The sequence below is a fragment of the Pimephales promelas genome, chromosome 3 (assembly GCF_988280905.1).
Source record: "Pimephales promelas chromosome 3, fPimPro1.hap1.1, whole genome shotgun sequence".
Taxonomy (NCBI): domain Eukaryota; kingdom Metazoa; phylum Chordata; class Actinopteri; order Cypriniformes; family Leuciscidae; genus Pimephales; species Pimephales promelas.
In genome coordinates, this window is record NC_142771.1 from 19111216 (window position 1) to 19129131 (window position 17916).

The 17916-nt window shown below is 37.1% G+C and overlaps 1 protein-coding gene across 2 annotated transcripts; it reads left to right on the forward strand.

Moving 5' to 3' along the window:
* The first annotated feature begins 1774 nt into the window (after positions 1-1774).
* On the forward strand, positions 1775-15382 carry slc4a1a (solute carrier family 4 member 1a (Diego blood group)). 2 transcript variants are annotated; one of them, XM_089128421.1, is made up of 22 exons: positions 1775-1883; positions 2517-2593; positions 4819-4885; positions 5005-5060; positions 5912-6009; positions 6098-6144; positions 6229-6394; positions 7305-7440; positions 7602-7671; positions 8234-8276; positions 8373-8557; positions 8649-8850; positions 9357-9560; positions 10247-10395; positions 10483-10677; positions 10775-11023; positions 11361-11450; positions 12536-12702; positions 12885-13126; positions 13287-13456; positions 14176-14349; positions 14643-15382. In XM_089128421.1, exons 3-22 carry the CDS (start codon positions 4859-4861, stop codon positions 14688-14690), a joined length of 2718 nt encoding a protein of 905 aa, XP_088984547.1. In that variant the 5' UTR covers positions 1775-1883; positions 2517-2593; positions 4819-4858; the 3' UTR covers positions 14691-15382. The 2 variants fall into 2 exon arrangements, with proteins under 2 accessions (XP_088984547.1, XP_039543087.2); XM_039687153.2 differs by lacking the exon at positions 1775-1883 and having other exon boundaries at positions 2505-2593.
* The last annotated feature ends 2534 nt before the right edge of the window (positions 15383-17916 follow it).

Below are 17916 nucleotides of genomic sequence, written 5' to 3' on the forward strand. Positions count from 1 at the left end.
GTGAGTAGTAAAGATAAACAAAACGAAATTCACTTTAAAGAAAGGTGAATCTACTTTCAGTAGAACTGATAAGAGTAAGGTTCTGAAATGCAAACATAGGCCGCTTTCAAAAAATGGCTTTTCTTGTTGTTGTTTTTTTTCTTAAAGGGCCAGCGCCCATGAGCACCCACAGAGTAAAACATAAATCGGCGCCTACACGCCATAGACAGTAAAAGAAATAGACACAGCGACCCCATTGATTTCAACAAAGAAGACTGAAGCCCAATTATTGCACTTCCTGTCTGATGTCTGAGCGACTGCGCGGGCTCAAACTGAGCTTGACGACAGTCTGACAGTTAAAATCTTCTAGTAGCTGTGCCAAGACAAATCTGAGTCACCTAATTCCTCAAAAACGTTGTTAAATATTTCTCTCTATTTATGGCCTTCATGTCCCCCAGATTGCCTCATAGACAGTAAAAGATTGGCTTGAGCTTCTCCTCCTGTCTATACGGAAATGTCTCTATTGTGCGACAGAAAGTCCTGTGGTTTTGATGCAATCTTTAGCCTATTTTTACAAAAACGGCTTATACAGGGCCGTAACGTAAGATGCAAAGTAATGGAGCATTTTATATATGGTGATGTTTCTTTAGAAATAAATAATGGAGTCTTTGGACGCCTCAGATGTAAAGTTATTCGCTATTACGCTGATTTCACGCTTCCACCATTTTTAAAAATCGTAAGCGAGGCTCCGGTGGGAAGAATCCCGGAAGTACAGACAACAATGTCTTGGACTACCAACCTGAAGCTGCTGCCGCGATTTAAACTATTAGATCTTAATATCCAATATAGTATATGTATATAGTTCGTTCCTACTTCTTTTTTTACGTTCTGAATATATATTAAAAAAACAGACTGATCTCATGAAATGGCGTATCTATGACACGCCAATTCGTATTTCCATTTTCCATCGCATTTCCAAATTTCCACTACATTACTTTATATATAAATATATGACCTATCAACCCCTTCCCTAAACATACCCGTCACTGGGGTTAATACCATTTATGAGTCTTCCCCTACGCAACAATACGCCATTGCATTTGCAACTCTCCTATGATTAAAGGTGACACTTCCAGTTTTCGTTCCACCGGAGCCATTTCAAAATGGCAGCTGAATGAAATCAGTGTATGCCTCCTGCTGCTGGCTCACATGTGACCTGACCACAATCTCTCCACAACCCAACCATACGCGCCAACCCGTTTGACTAAGGCTGTCGAGCCCCACTGTCCTCGTTAAAGTAAGTTCAGTGGCAACGGTTTCACATGGCATACTTGCCACCACAAAAAACAAAAAAAAACACCAACCCTCATTCATATACACAGGAACGTAATAACTGTAATTAAATTATACAAATAAACCAACAGACTCTTCGAGTTTTTCAAGAATAAAAAACAAATTGGCTGATATTCCCATGAAAAAGTAAACAAAAATGAATTCAAATTGTTTCATTTTAAAATGTCTTTTACATTACACACAGCTAAATCGAACAAATACAAGGCTTACAGTCCTGCTAATTAAATCAGTAAGACCACAAAGCACCCAGTAGGCCTAAGTAATGGGGTCCTTTTCACAGAATCATCACTCTAGAAGAAAAGTTAATCAGCAAATGACACACCCCAAATTATTGCTTTGTTTCACTTATTTCCAGCACTTAAACAAGCTCTCACTGGCTCAAGAGACAGTGTTACTGTGACTCAGTGGAAAAAGCGGTGACATATGAAACTGATGTAAGGGCCGTGGAGGGGGAAACCCCTTCAAGCGCCCCCCAGACACCTTTGGAGGGGTGTCCTCCATTATCTGATGTGAAGGGAATCCCTAACCTCTACACAGCTTGACGTCAGAAGGCAAGATGCTTTTTTAATGATTAATGTATCTTGCTAGTGATGAGCTCCATATTAACACTGCACATAGACCTCTCTCTCTCTCTCTCTCTCTCTCTCTCTCTCTCTCTGTGTGTGCGTGTGTGTGTGTGTGTCAGAATTTGGCCATCATCCAGGTCAACTGTTACTGTTCTGGGAGTGGCTTGAGCATTGGGTTATTTATTTTTTATATATATGTTGTTGTTTTTTTGCAGATAACTTCTTACCTTGGCAGCTAGCAATAAAGTGCACAATTCACATGAGCGTGCCCATACATTTTGAATCAGTCAAATAAGGATGCAGAATTAATTTAGGACAGGTATAGCCTATCTGAGTCTGTACCATGCTTGTTAAACTAGGCCTCAAACTCTTTCTCTCTCTTATGTTCTTTCTCTCACTGTTTTCGGGAGTGGTGTTAGGGTTGGGGTATTCCTGCTGTAAGGTGGCCCCATCGATAAGGCTATTTCACTGATTATGGGGGTCTTATCACTCCTTCGCACCCCTGGGTGCTCTGCGCATGCTGTCGCTTTTCGGGTTGCCCCGCACTACGTGACTTTACGTCTTTCTATCTTTTTCCATTACCCCTCCATCCCCACCCATGCCTTTTGAATCGGTCAGAGGTCAGTCTTGAATTGGGCACTCAAAGTGTAGACGCGGACACCCAGCACAGACCCGCCAGGACCACCTGGACTCAGGTAAGTGTGTGTTGTGCTCTGTTAAGCAGTCAGATTAAGTGTTTTAGAATGAGACAGTGGTCACTTGCAGACAGGGGGACACCTGCTAAAGGTCTTTTTAACAGTAGTACAGATCTCATTGTTACTTGCAGCAGTACATTATCAGTCATTTTGAAGTGTTGCTGGAAGAACTATAAAACTTTTTTGCCATATATATATATTATTAAAAAAAAATTGTTGGTTTAACTTAAAAAATGAAGTAACCTGGCTGCCTTAAACATTTAAGTTCATTGAAATGGAAAAAATTGAGTTAATACAATGAGGGTGATTGATTTAATCATCAGATACTTAAATTATTATGTTATCTGAGCTACATAAATTATTTAAGTTGATTTGACAAAAGAAATAATGTTGTGATTACAAATCATGAAAATTTATAGAGCTGTTTTCTATCCCAAAAGACTGAGCTTGAAAATGAGCTTTCATACTCGGGTTCTTATAGCTGCAGACTGTGAATGTATAACACTTTTCATAAAAAAAAGAATATATATATATACATTGCTGCCTAAATTTAAGTACAAGAAACTTGGGATTCTGAAGTCATTTCAACTTAAATTACATTAAACTGACTTAAAAAAGAGCTGATCTTTTAGAACTTATAAAAAAGTTGCTGTACTGAAAATGCTGTACTGTGAAAATAATACTTATTTTCATGAGTTAAAACAATGGAAAAACATATGTTGTCATAACTTATTGTTCATATAATTTTTTTGCAATGTGGATTTAAGCAATTCTTCAAAGCTGTATATTTAAAATAGTTCCTTAAACTTTAAACTTGTTTGCAAATCTAAAGATCATGAAATGTTCGTCTTACTGAAAATAAGCATTAGAAAATGCATTATTTTGTATTTTGTTTAATGGAAAGTATTTAGTTCTGTGTATGATTGTATTTGTTTGATATGGGCATACACTGTAAAAAATTGCTGTGGTTATGCAGCTGTTTGCCAGTAACTTACTGTAGATTTAAATTGATGTATATTTACTGGCAACAGTTTGTTCAAAGTTAAATGAACATTAAACATTAACAAATCTTTGTCTTTACAGAATAAAACTAAAAAATAACAATCTAATGCAAAGCATTCTGGTAACCAGAAATCTTCATCAACCTTTTTCTGTTTTTTTTTTCCTTCAGATTTTGTTTCCCAAAATGCTTTGCATGAGGCTGTTATTTTAGTTTTATTCTGTAAAGATAAAGACTTGTTAAAGTTTAATGTTCATTTAAACTGTTGCCAGTAAACAATAATTTAAATCTACAGTAAGTTACTGGCAAGCAGCTGCCAGTAATACTGTAATTTCTACAGATTTTTTTTCAGTGTATTTGACTAATTAGCTGAAAAAATTCTAATAAACTATTTAAGGAAACATAAAAGACTTCAGATTCAGAAGACTTCAGATACAAAAGCTAAGTCTGTCTGAGCTAAAGCTAAAGTATTTTGTTTAATTTTATCAGGCTTCCATGTATAGGTTTCTACCCATTTCAGAATGGGCTGATGCTGGGATTTAGTGAGTTTGAATTGAAAGTATTTGATGAACGTATACTATGTGCAGTGAGCATTCACTCAATATCATTATCTAATTTTTGACAAAGGTGGCTTTTGCATCGGAGGTCTTCATATTCTCTTCTCCCTTCACTAGGTTCATCCTCTCATGATGTTTAGCACAAATCCCAGGAGGTTCTAGAAAATGTTGATTAATCCATTTTTTTAAAATGGGGAATACATTTGTTTTTACTATCTGCTGAAGTAGTTGAGAGGGCTTCACCAAACCCCTCTTCTGCACCCTATCTGCCTCTGTCCATGAGGAACAGAAGAGTCCTTATCACACGATAGAAGTTCAGTCTTCAGATGATTGTCTGTTTGTGGCTTTTACACGCCCTTGTGCTAGTTAGGGGTGAGCCTCAGTTTTTGAGCCTCTGAAAGACTTGAAACTATATAACTAACTATAACTATATAAACTATATTTTTATATGTGCTAAATATACTGTACATATTTTATGCAAATCGTATTAAGTAAAGAGAGTATGAGGCATGAGTTTACAGGTAAAACTCATTCTAGTTCTCAAGAACTGTGTTGAAATGATAACACTTTAATAAAGGGGAATACATGAATGAACAATAACCACTGCTTTTAGCAGGTGTGCAAGTCTTAGTCTTACTGTGTTATTTTGTTTCTCTGTGTGAATGAAGGTTATGTGTGAGACTTTCTGACAGAAAGAAGACAGTCTCGATGATGGAAACCATATCGTTTGAAGGGGTGAGGAAAGCATCTCATAGCACATTAAGTGGTTGACGTACAATGAATTTTTACATTTATAGGCTACATGTCATACAGTGTAGTAAAACATTGTGTATCTCTCTCTCTCTTTTCTATAGGACAATGACATGTCCTATGAGGACAGTGAGTCACCTCTACCATCTCCATTCACTTTGTGAGTATCATATGGACACTCATACCATATTGATAGAAATGCAAATATAATTGTGTCTGCTTCACTATATTTGACATTTTGAAGAAATAGTTTACACAAATGAAATGAAGTCATTTTTATGGCCAGAAATTTTGATTATTGTTTTTTTATTAGAATATTATTTTTGAAATTTGTTTGAGCATAAAGGAAGTACAACATGACGTATAAATACTTTGCAATTTAAATAAATAAATCAAAATCAGTTTTCAAAAATTAGAATAAAGTTTTCCAACTTTCCAAGTTTTTCAAAACAATCTTTTAATGCAAAACATCTAAATATTCCTTAAAAAAACTGGAAAAATCTTTATTTTCCTTTTGGGGTGATATGCTACAGATATGTTTTAACAAAATAGCATTCGAATTTTATTTAATTATCAGTCAGTTATTGTATTTATATAGTTATGTAGTTTATTTTTGAGAGAAGCTAATCAAACATCTGAACATCATCATTTAAATTTTGGATTATTATTAAAATGATTGTTTGATAGGCTTTCATATTTAATTTCATGGGTAGTGATGAATGTGGGTGGTAAAAAAAAAAAAAAAAAAAAAGAAAAGACTGCACTCCACATTAGGACTACAGAGAGTAAAGATGCAAAATGTTGCGCCCTTGTGGCCGAGCGGGGCAGTGCGAGGGCTAGACAGAGTGAGGTTTATGTTTCTTGTATCAGGGATGGCTTGAGTCACTTTATAAGACGATGGAGCTCAGCTTGGCCTATGGTGCATAAGATCTGGTGAGTGTGTGGAGCTGTGACAGTCGGGTCTTTGTCCTGGTGTGTGTTGTAGTATGTGCTCTCTGTCGCCCTCTATAGGACACCCGGGGGACACAAAGGCACCTATGACTTAGAGCAGATGAGGCAGCAGGAAGAGCTGCAGCATCAGACCTTCACCTTCTCTAGAGACTTAGAGGGTGTGTTTGCTGTACACATGCATATGTATAAAAACACAAACCTTAAATCTTCCTGGTTCGATACTCATTTATTCCATCTCCCTTTCAGCCGCTCGAAATACCAACACCAATGCCATCAAGAGAGGAGATGCGGAGGTGAAACACACAGATTAATCACTTACTTGCGTCTTTTACTTCTTTTTAAAACACTTAATGAAACACTCTGTTTGTCCACTTCAGGCATACGTTGAGCTGAATGAGCTTCGTGGGGAACTGTGGCAGGAAATGGGGCGCTGGGTGGGTTATGAGGAGAACTTAAGCCCTGCAACGGGACAGTGGAGCCCGGCCCACATTTCCTATCTCACCTTCAAAAGCCTCATTCAACTCCGCAAGGTCATGAGCACAGGTGAGACACCAAGTGATATGTTTCCCCTTTAACCTTGAGATTAGTGGTCTCAAACTCAGTTCATGGAGGGCCAGGGTGCAGTCTTTATTAGCTGGATCAGGCATGATTAATTAGGGTTAGAGCTGAACTCTGCAGGGAATGCATAACTTGCGGTGCCCGCATAAACAGCTAAATATACTTCAAACAAAGGCCCATATCTCACCTAGAGCATGCTAATTCAGTGACTAAACCATGAAAAACACACCGAGCAAATCAAAGCTCTCTTTCAAAGTTTTTATGCTGACATCACACTTGTCACATGATGAAAATAATCAATGCTGGAGCAGAACGGACCCCTCCCCCCCAATTCAATTTCAGTCATTGAATTTACAAGAAATAAATAGATTTGTGTTTGCTGATATCACCTACGTCTACTTATGTAGTCAGTACATAAAAAGGCGTATTGATCAACTTAACATTGAGCTACTAAACTACTTACCTCAAGCTCCATTTGCAAAATTGGTTTGCCAAGTTGGCCTCTTTTCCCTAGCCATGACCATGTCCATATTCTCTTTAGCTTCTTTTTCTTTTTTTCAGCACACATAAAAACCACAATTGCCAAGCTGCGATTTATATTTGTGTACCACCACTAGCGCATGGTGATGGCATTTTGTTCTTCTACACTAACTGCGATTCAATAGGTCATTGTACAGTCTTCATACATGTTGGACCCAAGTTTATTAGATCCATGTTGAACAGAGCGATCACATTTGTAATGATCTTATTGGATTACTGAAATCACACTGTCTGTATCTGGCATTATAAATTTGCATGGGGCCCCTAGTCGGCACCGGAACTGCTCTATGGTGACAGATGAATATTCATTCTTATTCAATGTTGGTTTTTTTATGATTACAATGATTGTAACCAGGGGTGGTGCTGCTTGATGTTGATGACAGCAGCTTATCAAGCATTGGTCAGAAGATGGTGGAACAGCTTCTGCTCAAAGAAGAGATCCGGCCCACTGACCGTGATGCTCTTGTGGCCATACTGCAACGCAAGCGCACGTAAGCCTCCCCATTGTCTCTGCAGCTTTGTGTTTGTGTATGTAGAGGAAAGTTATGTTTTATTATTATTATTTTAGAGATCCATTTTAATTGGTATATGAGTCACAGCTCTATATGACTGTCTATGGAAATAAGCTTTTTGACTTGTTTCTGTTTTACAGTCAATTAGAGCCCACTTCAGCCCCTGCTTCAGCAGACATTGAGCTGCAAACGTTCTCAGTTCCCAAACAGGTATCTATCTATCTATCTATCTATCTATCTATCTATCTATCTATCTATCTATCTATCTATCTATCTATCTATCTATCTATCTATCTATCTATCTATCTATCTATCTATCTATCTATCTATCTATCTATCTATCTATCTATCTATATATATATATATATATATATATATATATATATATATACATATATACATATATATATATATATGTCCGTTCATCCATCCACCCACCCATCCACATACATCAACCTATGATTTCCCTCTCATTTTTAAGCTAGGGTGGAGACCATGACCAGGATATCCTGCTTGATAAAATTTTGTCCTTTCAGTTTTAGAATTTAAACGCTCAGTCAGATTCTGTCTGTTTTTTAGCATCCAAACTATTAAAAACTCAACATATAGCCTTAAAACAATAAAAAGGGAACATTCCAGCACAGTTTTCCAGACCGATTGTGAAGGACTTCATGTAAAACCTTGTCAAATAATTATTTGCCTTTATTCTATGTTAGTTTGTTGCTCTGCTAGTTTCAAATACTGACTTTTGCACTGCTCTGTTCATCCTCAGCGAGACATGGTTGATCGTGTGGAGGCCTCTGTAGTTTTATCAGGTGAGTGTACATTCTTTTTTTATTTTGTATGAAATGATTGTTGTTTATTTTCCAGTACATAGCATGCTCATGTTTCTTCACACCTTCTCTCTCAAGGTGTGGTGGAGAACCTCCAGAAACCAGTGGTAGCGTTTGCACGCCTGCGGGATTCAGTGGTGATGGAAGGGGTTCTGGAAGCTCCAGTTCCAGTTCGTTTTGTCTTCTTCCTGATGGGCCCCAGTCACAGCGGCATGGACTATCATGAGTGTGGCCGGGCCATGGCAGCACTAATGGCCGATTGGGTGAGGAGGAACTTTGGATTTTGCACTGAAATGTATATATATATATATATATATATATATAGTCTCATCTTCATCCTGTACCTGCTAACAGGTGTTCACTCTGGAGGCTTACTTGGTTACAAATGGGAAGGATCTGACCAGTGCCATGGCAGACTTCATGGACTGCAGCATTGTGATCCCACCCACAGAAATCCAGGATGAGAGCATGCTGAAGCCAATCATCAACTTCCAGAAGAAGATGCTGCGTGATAGGACCCGCCCAAATGATACCCGACTTGTGGTTGGGAGCAAAGGTCAGTCTTCATAGAATTATAAGCTATTGATACAGGCGTCACTTTGTTCATTTAATTTGACATTTAAATCTCTACACATCCTTTGCTCCCCTTGTGTGTTTATTTATTATATAATCTGATGGTTAACAAATAATTTGTTGATGCTTTGAGCTACCAGTATGAGTAATGTACTTTCAGCTCCATTTAACACAATCTAAATTGTAGATTCCATATGCAGATTCACTGGATTTGGTCATCTTACTTCTCAAGAGCAAAATAATAATTTCGTTTTATTTATTCTAGTCCTGGATCCCTGCAAAACATCTAACATATTTACATTTAGTAATGTAGCAATGCCTAGCCTCTTTATACGTCACATTTCTATTTTATATTACTACAAAATTTCAAACATGTATCAATATGCGGTTTAGATGAATCAATAATGACTGCAAGGAACTGTCCTTCTCTTTTATTATCTAGACCATCCTAGTCTTCATCCAATAAATTGTGTTTAATTGTTTGTTTAGCCTCAACTGGACCTGAGAAGCCACGGGAGGATCCACTGGCCCGTACCGGCTATCCGTTTGGCGGAATGGTCAAAGACTTAAAACGGCGCTACAAGCATTACCTTAGTGACTTCACAGATGCGCTGGACCCTCAGGTGCTGTCTTCTGTCATCTTCATCTACTTCGCTGCCCTTTCTCCTGCCATCACCTTCGGAGGACTTCTTGGTAAGTACATTCACTGCAAGCCCTGACTAATCGCACCACTGAGAAAGATCTGAATCAGTCTCATTTAGCAGCTGGTCCTGGTCCACATTTCATCTTAGCCTGGCGCGCCTAGACAGGATGAAATCATTAAAGGGAAACTCCACCCAAAATATCTAATTACTTTTCTCACCTTCATGCAGTCCCAATCCCAGATATATATATATGGCTTTCTAAATATGGCTTTCCATCTCTGAGTCACGAACATGGCGGTAACAGTTGAATCAACGTCTTCTGAAGCAAAATAATAGCTGTGTAATATTAAAAACTTTTATAAACCATGCTTCCAGCCAGCTGTCACACGTGGATTCATGTGTGTCCAGAAGTGGTTCGTCAACACGATTAGACGCGCTTATGTCATGCTTTACAAGGTGCTGACATTTACGTAAAGCATGACCTTGCGAATGACAGTTGGCCAGAAGCGATTGTTAATAGTTAATTGATTTGCTTGGAGTGTAGTTTTTCTTTCATTTTCCTTCAGAAAAAATTGATTCATCAACTGTGGTCGTGTGGATTACCGTTGTGTTCACACTATATGGTTTTTGAAGAGACAACTTTGGAAGTTCTGTATACTTGCAATATATGGACCCACAGATATATGGACCCACAGGTATCCGTTGAGCTAAAATCTCTCCATTTCTCTATTTTAGCGGATAAGACGGAGCATATGATGGGGGTCTCTGAGATGATGGTCGCTACCTGCGTGCAGGGTATCATCTTTTGTCTGTTTGCGGCTCAACCAGTTCTCATCATTGGGTTTACCGGTCCATTGATGGTGTTTGAGGAGGCCTTCTTTCAGGTGATGCTTCTATGAGTGAGAATTGGTATTTAACGATGGGAGGTTAACTCATCCATCAAAACACTGACTTTCATCTTTCCCATTCAGTTCTGCAAGTCTAATGGCTTTGAGTACATTGTGGGCCGTGTCTGGGTGGGCATGTGGTTGATCATCATTGTGGTGGTGATTATGGCAGTGGAGGGGAGCTTCCTTGTTCGTTTCATCTCGCGCTTCACCCAGGAGATCTTCTCCATTTTGATCTCTCTCATTTTTATCTATGAGACCTTTTCCAAGCTGATCAAGGTATGTACATGCTTTCAAATGCACACACACTTCATTTGTATAGTTCAATATAATTTTTCCTTATTTTTTCTCTATGCTTTGTTTTCTTGCTCCTCAGATTTTCAAAGCGCACCCTTTAATTTTGAACTATGAACACTTGAATGATACCTTGGAAGACCCCTTCCACCCTGTCAAAAAGATTGTCAACATCACAAAGGTTCCTGGTGGCAATGTTACACAAGGTCATGAGCTAAAAGAGAGAATATATCCCAACACTGCCCTGCTATCCATGTGCCTTATGTTTGGATGTTTCTTCATTGCAATGTATCTCCGTGGATTTAAAACTAGCACCTTCCTTCCTGGCCCCGTAAGTATGCCCAATTTTTTTTTTTTTAATTTAAACTCCTGCTTAGCCAAAAATAGGTTGAAAGTTTCAAACAATAATGATATTTTAATCAGTAATTCTGAATGTATTCTGGGGGGTCATTTTAGGAGATTGATTTTTTAAACAGATTACAGATTATACAATTCAACCAATTAAAAAGCCTTTAAATTTACTTTGAATTGATTTAATACTCCACATTTTATGTCATTTTAATGTATTACCTGTGGTAGAAGTGCTGCAGAGGAAGGTTGGAACAAAATTGAAAACAAAAAGCTTATATTTAAGTTCATGTGGCTAATAAAACACTGTACACCACCAGATCCGTCGAATGATTGGAGATTTTGGTGTCCCCATCGCCATATTCTTCATGATCGCTGTGGATATCTGCATCAGCGATGCCTACACACAGGTTAGCCAAACACTTCCTGTTGCATTGTTCAGAGACGTGTTTTGCTATTACAGTTTTTACATTCTCTGAACTGTTTATGGAACATCACAGTTACTCACCTACAACATTTAATTCAGGCTTCTAAGCCTATTAATGGTTTCAGTAAATTGGCCCATGCCTTCAAAATGAGAGGTGTCATCATGTGAGCCACACTGTTCAAAATGTTTTGGTGGTTTTTCATCATGGCAGTAACTCTTGAAATCTTTGTTATAATATACACATTTATTTTTTGTTCTATTTTTTATTTTATTTTTGACATAGTCTGCTGTAGATACAGATTTCTACAGTAGCAAAAGGTTTAATGAAGTCAATGTTGTTGTACGCAGAAAAAGAATATGAACATTTGTATGTATGTATGCAATAGCTTTATTTTTGCAGCAATATGTTGAAACAGAAAATTCATATTTGCATGTCCATTTTTTCACATTTCTTATACTGAAGTCATAAATTGAGAACAGAATTTCCCCCAAAATGGCAAGTAGTAATTCCATTTAAATATATACTTTCAATGCTGATTGGCTTATCTCTTTGGTGATTCCTATTTTATTACTATGGCAGGTCATTAGCTATGCCAAATTAAGAAGACATCACAAACATTCCATGTCATAGATATTTATAGAATAAACGTATGTCTGACAGGTTTTGATAAGTCAATGAGTCATTTTGCACGTAACGGCTCACACAATGAAAGAATGTTGTAAAGCATACGACAAGTTCACTGAGACTCAAATTTTGAACAGCAAGCCATGCAAATTTTAGACAGTTGTAATTACTGTTTTGCACACATGTGCCTAGATTTCAACCTATTTTATTATTATTTTATTTTTTTAAATCGGCAAAGCGATTATGGAAAACTGTAAAAGTCCCTGTGGTGAATAAGCTAATGAAGACCAACATGTTTCATACATAACATAAAATGTTGCAATCTGGACCCAAACATGAATGAAATCACTTGTTTTAATCAAGACTTTCTGGGATTTTGACCATTATAACAGATGGTTCCATTTACAGTATGTGTCTCATCTTCTATTTACTTCCCGCTTTAGAAACTGGTGGTGCCAAAGGGGCTGACCGTGTCCAACACGTCTGCTAGAGGTTGGCTCATCAACCCATTGGGTGAGAAGAAGCCATTCCCTATCTGGTTGATGTTCGCCTGTGTTGTCCCTGCCTTGTTGGTCTTCATCCTAATCTTCCTTGAGTCCCAGATCACCACGTGAGTTCCTACCTCATAATGATATTCAGAATAAAACACATTTCAATTCAGCAGCACTTGGGGGAAGACACATAAAAGAAAACAGCAAGAAGATGTAACAAAGTGAAGATTAATGCAAGGATTTTGGTCATCCTTGGTGATGCTATACTCTCTTTACCACCTTACTTTTCCTTACCATCCAGGCTGATTGTGAGTAAGCCTGAGAGAAAAATGGTCAAAGGCTCTGGTTTCCATCTGGACCTCCTGATTTTGGTGTTCCTGGGAGGAACTGCCTCTATCTTTGGTGTACCCTGGCTCAGTGCTGCTACAGTGCGATCTGTCACCCACGCCAACTCCCTGACTGTCATGAGCAAAGGCCCCAGACCGCAGATTGAACGTGTGCTAGAACAAAGAGTCAGTGGTATTTTGGTGTCCGTGATGGTTGGTGAGTTCCAAGCTCTTAATTTGAAATAATGACACTTAATAAATGTTTAAACAAAAGCAATTCACTTTTATTGCCATATTATTTTTTTTAATTGGCATAATAATACTTAATAAAATGTCATTGAACAATACACGTAATAGTAATAATTTCTTACCCACAGGGGTCTCGATTCTCATGGAGCCCATCCTGAAGATGATACCTATGACGGCTCTGTTCGGGATCTTCCTCTATATGGGTATCACTTCCCTGAGTGGCATCCAACTTTGGGACCGTATTCTTATGCTTATTATGCCGAAAAAGCATCATCCACCTGTTCCATTTGTCACTCGTGTAAGATTTATTTAATGAACATTATATGGACAAAAGTACACTGCTGTAAATAGTATCAGTCCACTTTTATTTTGAAAGAAATTAATGAATTTAATCCGCAAGAAAGCATTAAATTAATCAAAAGTGACAGTAAAGACATTTATAATGTTGCACATTATTTCTATATTAAATAGATACTGTTCTTTTGAGCTTTCTATTCCTCAAAGATTCCTGAAAAACATACGTCACAAAAACATTAAGCAGCACAACTCTTTTCATCATTGATAATAATAGGAAACGTTTCTTGAGCTGCAAACCATCATATTAGAATTATTTCTGAAGGGTCATGTGACACTGAAGACTAGCGTAATGATGATCATCAGTCATCAATTTTAATTCAATATTAAAATATAGAAAAAATATATATTTTTTTTAATTTTAATTGTAAAAATAAATCACAATATTACTGTTTTCACTGTATTTTTGATCAAATAAATGCAGTCTTGGTGAGGAGAAGAGACTTAAAAAACATTTAGAAACACTTACCAACCCCAAACTTTAAAGGGTAGTGTATGTACGTGGACATTAAACATCAAACCCAATAATTAGAAGGGAATGTCCACATACTTCTGGCCATGTTTAGTAAACTCATCTATTACTCCATTGATCCATTGATCTAACTACAGATCTCTCTCTCTCTCTCTCTCTCTCTCTCTCTCTCTCTCTCTGTTTCTCTACAGGTGCCGACTATGCGTATGCACCTGTACACTTTGATCCAAGTGATGTGTTTGGTGATTCTGTGGGCAGTAAAATCAAGTTCGTTTTCACTTGCCCTGCCCTTTGTCCTGATCCTCACGATCCCTCTAAGAATGCTCATGACCGGTCCCATCTTTACTGCCATGGAAATGAAATGTGTAAGTATCTCTTTTATAGCGTTGAGAGAGAAGAAATGTACATGCACTTTTCACCCACCACGTCTTAATAGAAAAACAAAGCCACTTATCTGTATAGCCTATGATAGACTGTCATCGTGTTGTACATATAATGTACTGAGATTTATAATAATTATACTCTCAATTGTATTAATAATAGATTGACAGAAATATTTTACGATTTAGCACAAGAACGTTGCCATGCTTTCATTAATTACAGTCATTTCATTTTTATCTAGTGTTTATTTATGACTGCATATTTCATCCTTTTACAGCTGGATGCAGATGATGCAAACGTGAAATTTGATGATGAGGATGACTAAAATAACCCCAAAACTTCATTGGACGTCTTTCTTGATTCTTGAATCCAAGCCACTATGAATTCATCTTACTGTGTGCATTACATGAAAATCTTTTGCTTATATTTTTATCTGTTGTACATTCAAATTTTAGCTGACCAAATCTCATTGTTTCTTTTATAAAAGTTTTAGAATGCAATTAATGCACACCTAAATTTCATAAACTGTTCATATACATTCCATAGTTATCACAATATTTTCTTACTTGTACTTACTTTTTCATAGAAAAAAGTATTTTTTCATCTTTTATATAATTTTTGTGCTTGTGTGCCTATAAGACTTTTTTTTTGCCAATTTGGGATTTATATAACAGTGTTTATTTATAGAGTTTAATGCAAAAAAAAAAAATCTTATGCCAGTGTGAAGTATGTCAACCACACACCAGCTCGAATGTAAATCCCAACCTGCTTTAACAGGTGATACCTATGCAAAATGTGCCTTTATATTTCCTATGAGAATTTCAGGGACTTCATACCTGTAAATATAATAGGCTTACAAATGCAGAATGTTAGCTATATAGGTTAATATTGCAAAGATTTAATACCTTTGAGTATAAATGAATAGTTGAATAGAATAAATGAATGAATAATTTTATGTGTGCTTGGTCTGTTATGCAGTGTGACTTTGTTTAATGATTAAAATTCTTTAAAACTTTAGCAGGTGTTTATATTTTGACTTCAACCCTTACGCTGTGTTGAAGACCCTAATACCTTTTGTATTCCTGGTCAAAAAATGACAGGCCTTTTAAAATTGCTTGTAAATCGATCGTTATGCTACACTTACCTAAAGGATTACGAACACCATACTAATACTGTTTTTGACCCCCTTTCGCCTTCAGAACTCCCTTAATTCTACGTGACATTAATTCAACAAGGTACTGAGAGAATTCTTTAGAAATGTTGGCCCATATTGATAGGATAGCATCTTGCAGTTGATGGAGATTTGTGGGATGCACATCCAGGGCACGAAGCTCCTCTTCCACCACATCCCAAAGATGCTCTATTGGGTTGAGATCTGGTGTCTGTGGGGGCCATTTTAGTACAGTGAACTCATTGTCATGTTCCAGCATTATCCTGCTGGAAGTAGCCATCAGAGGATGGTGTCCATAGGGATGGACATGGTCAGAAACAATGCTCAGGTAGGCTATGGCATTTAAACGATGCCCAATTGTCACTAAGGGGCTAAAGTGTGCCAAGAAAACATCCCCCACCACCACCATTACACCACCAGCAGCAGCCTGCACAGTGGTAACAAGTGGTATCCATATTCTCATTCTGTTTATGCCAAATTCTGACTCTACCATCTGAATGTCTCAACAGAAATCGTGACTGATCAGACCAGGCAACATTTTTCCAGTCTTCAACTGTCCAATTTTGGTGAGCTCTTGCAAATTTGGTGAGCTGTTTTTCCTATTTGTAGTGGAGATGAGTTTTACCCAGTGGGGTCTTCTGCAGTTGTAGCCCATCTGCCTCAAGGTTATACGTGTTGTGGCTTCAAAAATGCTTTGCTGCATACCTCGGTTTTAACTCTTCTACCAGCTTGAATCAGTCGGCCCATTCTCCTCTGACCTCAACAAGGCATTTTCACCCACAGGACTGCTGCACACTGCACAATTATTTTTTAAACTGATTAAACTTAGGCCTCATTCTGAGCCTCATTGATCTGAGGATAAAGTTAATCTCTGTGAAAAAGAAAGCCTATATAATACTCAAAATTGTTTGTGTGTGTGTGACACATGTAAATATGTGAACATGAACATGCTCATGAACACTAAATGTTTGTTTTATTTTCGATCTCCCCCATTCATTTTCAATGGGTGGTCATTTTTGATCAATGAGGCCTATTATCAGTCAGTTTAAAAAATATATACAAAACCTATTCTAATTTAAAGAGAACAATGAGAGATTTATTGGGTATTTTTGCATATGTAGGAACAAAATAACCGTGTAACAAGGCGAAAAAAAAACAAAACATGAAAGTCGTAAAATGATCACAAAAATTGGGGAAGTAGTTTACCCTGTGTGAGTGAAGTCGGTACGTTTTAGTCCAATGTGATAACATAAACTAATATTTTCGTAATAGTTATATAAACTAATACTATAATATAGTCTTTGCTCACCAAGGTTGCATTAATTTGATCAAAAACAAACATTTTATTATAATTTAAAACAACTGTTTTCAAATGTAATTTATTCCTGATCAAATCTGAATTTTCAGCATCATCATTACTCCAGTCTTCAATGTCACATGATCCCTCAGAAATCATTCTGATGTGATTTGCAGCTCAAGAAAGATTTATTATTATTATCAATGTTGAAAACACTTGTGCAGCTGAATATTTTTGTGGAAACCATGATACATATTTTTCAGGATTCTTTGATATAGAAAGTTCAAAAGGAATGGAAATAATTTTATATATATATATATATATATATATATACTCCGCAAGCTTGGGAGTTCTTGAGAGACTTCTAGTTTAATCTCATCTTCACATTAGGACTTCTCAGGAAGGACCAAGAGAGAGGCTAAGAGACCAAGCGCAAGAGAGCTAGACTTGTGATCAGTGATTTTAAGAGCGTGAATATGTCACACCCTCTGAAGGTGCATGAGCCAATACGAAGCCGTCCCTTTGTAGAGAGTTTTTACAACCCTTTGTGCTAGCAGGGCATTTAAATGTTTCATTTCATTGGGTGTTTACAAAGAGAATCTACAAGATTCTTATAATACTAATGTGTCATAAAGTTAGCAAAATGTAATGTAAACAAATGGGGTAAGAAGATTGGAGTTTATTTCTCCTTCTCAGCAAGAATTAACACAATTCCCTGCACATTCTTTTAGGGTCATAAAACTCATCAGTCTCAATATGAAACAGGAAGCCAGTGTGTTAGCTAATTTGTGATGTTAGCTTTTTTTTTTTTTTTTTAGCTTTTTAGTTTCACAGACCTTTGTTGGGAGAGTGTGTCTGATTTTTGTGTCTGATTGGTCCATATACCCTACACTAAATAAAAGTAACCCAAACATCTCATCAGGATTTCAATTTATATGTATCCCCCAGTAAACTTTCACTAAGACCTAATAGGGGAATCCCCTATTAGGTCTTAGTGAAAGTTTACTTGGAAGATGATTCTACATACTGCCACATATGTTTACATATGGTGTCAGTGCAAGTGTACTAGAATTGCAAGCCACA

Bases quoted from the DNA above. Each gene is read 5' to 3' on its own strand.
- slc4a1a (XM_089128421.1), top strand. From the start codon at position 4,859: ATGATGGAAACCATATCGTTTGAAGGG. The intron at 10,678-10,774 runs GTATGTACATGC...CTTGCTCCTCAG, and splicing joins CCTTTTCCAAGCTGATCAAG to ATTTTCAAAGCGCACCCTTT. The intron at 12,703-12,884 runs GTGAGTTCCTAC...CTTACCATCCAG, and splicing joins CTTGAGTCCCAGATCACCAC to GCTGATTGTGAGTAAGCCTG.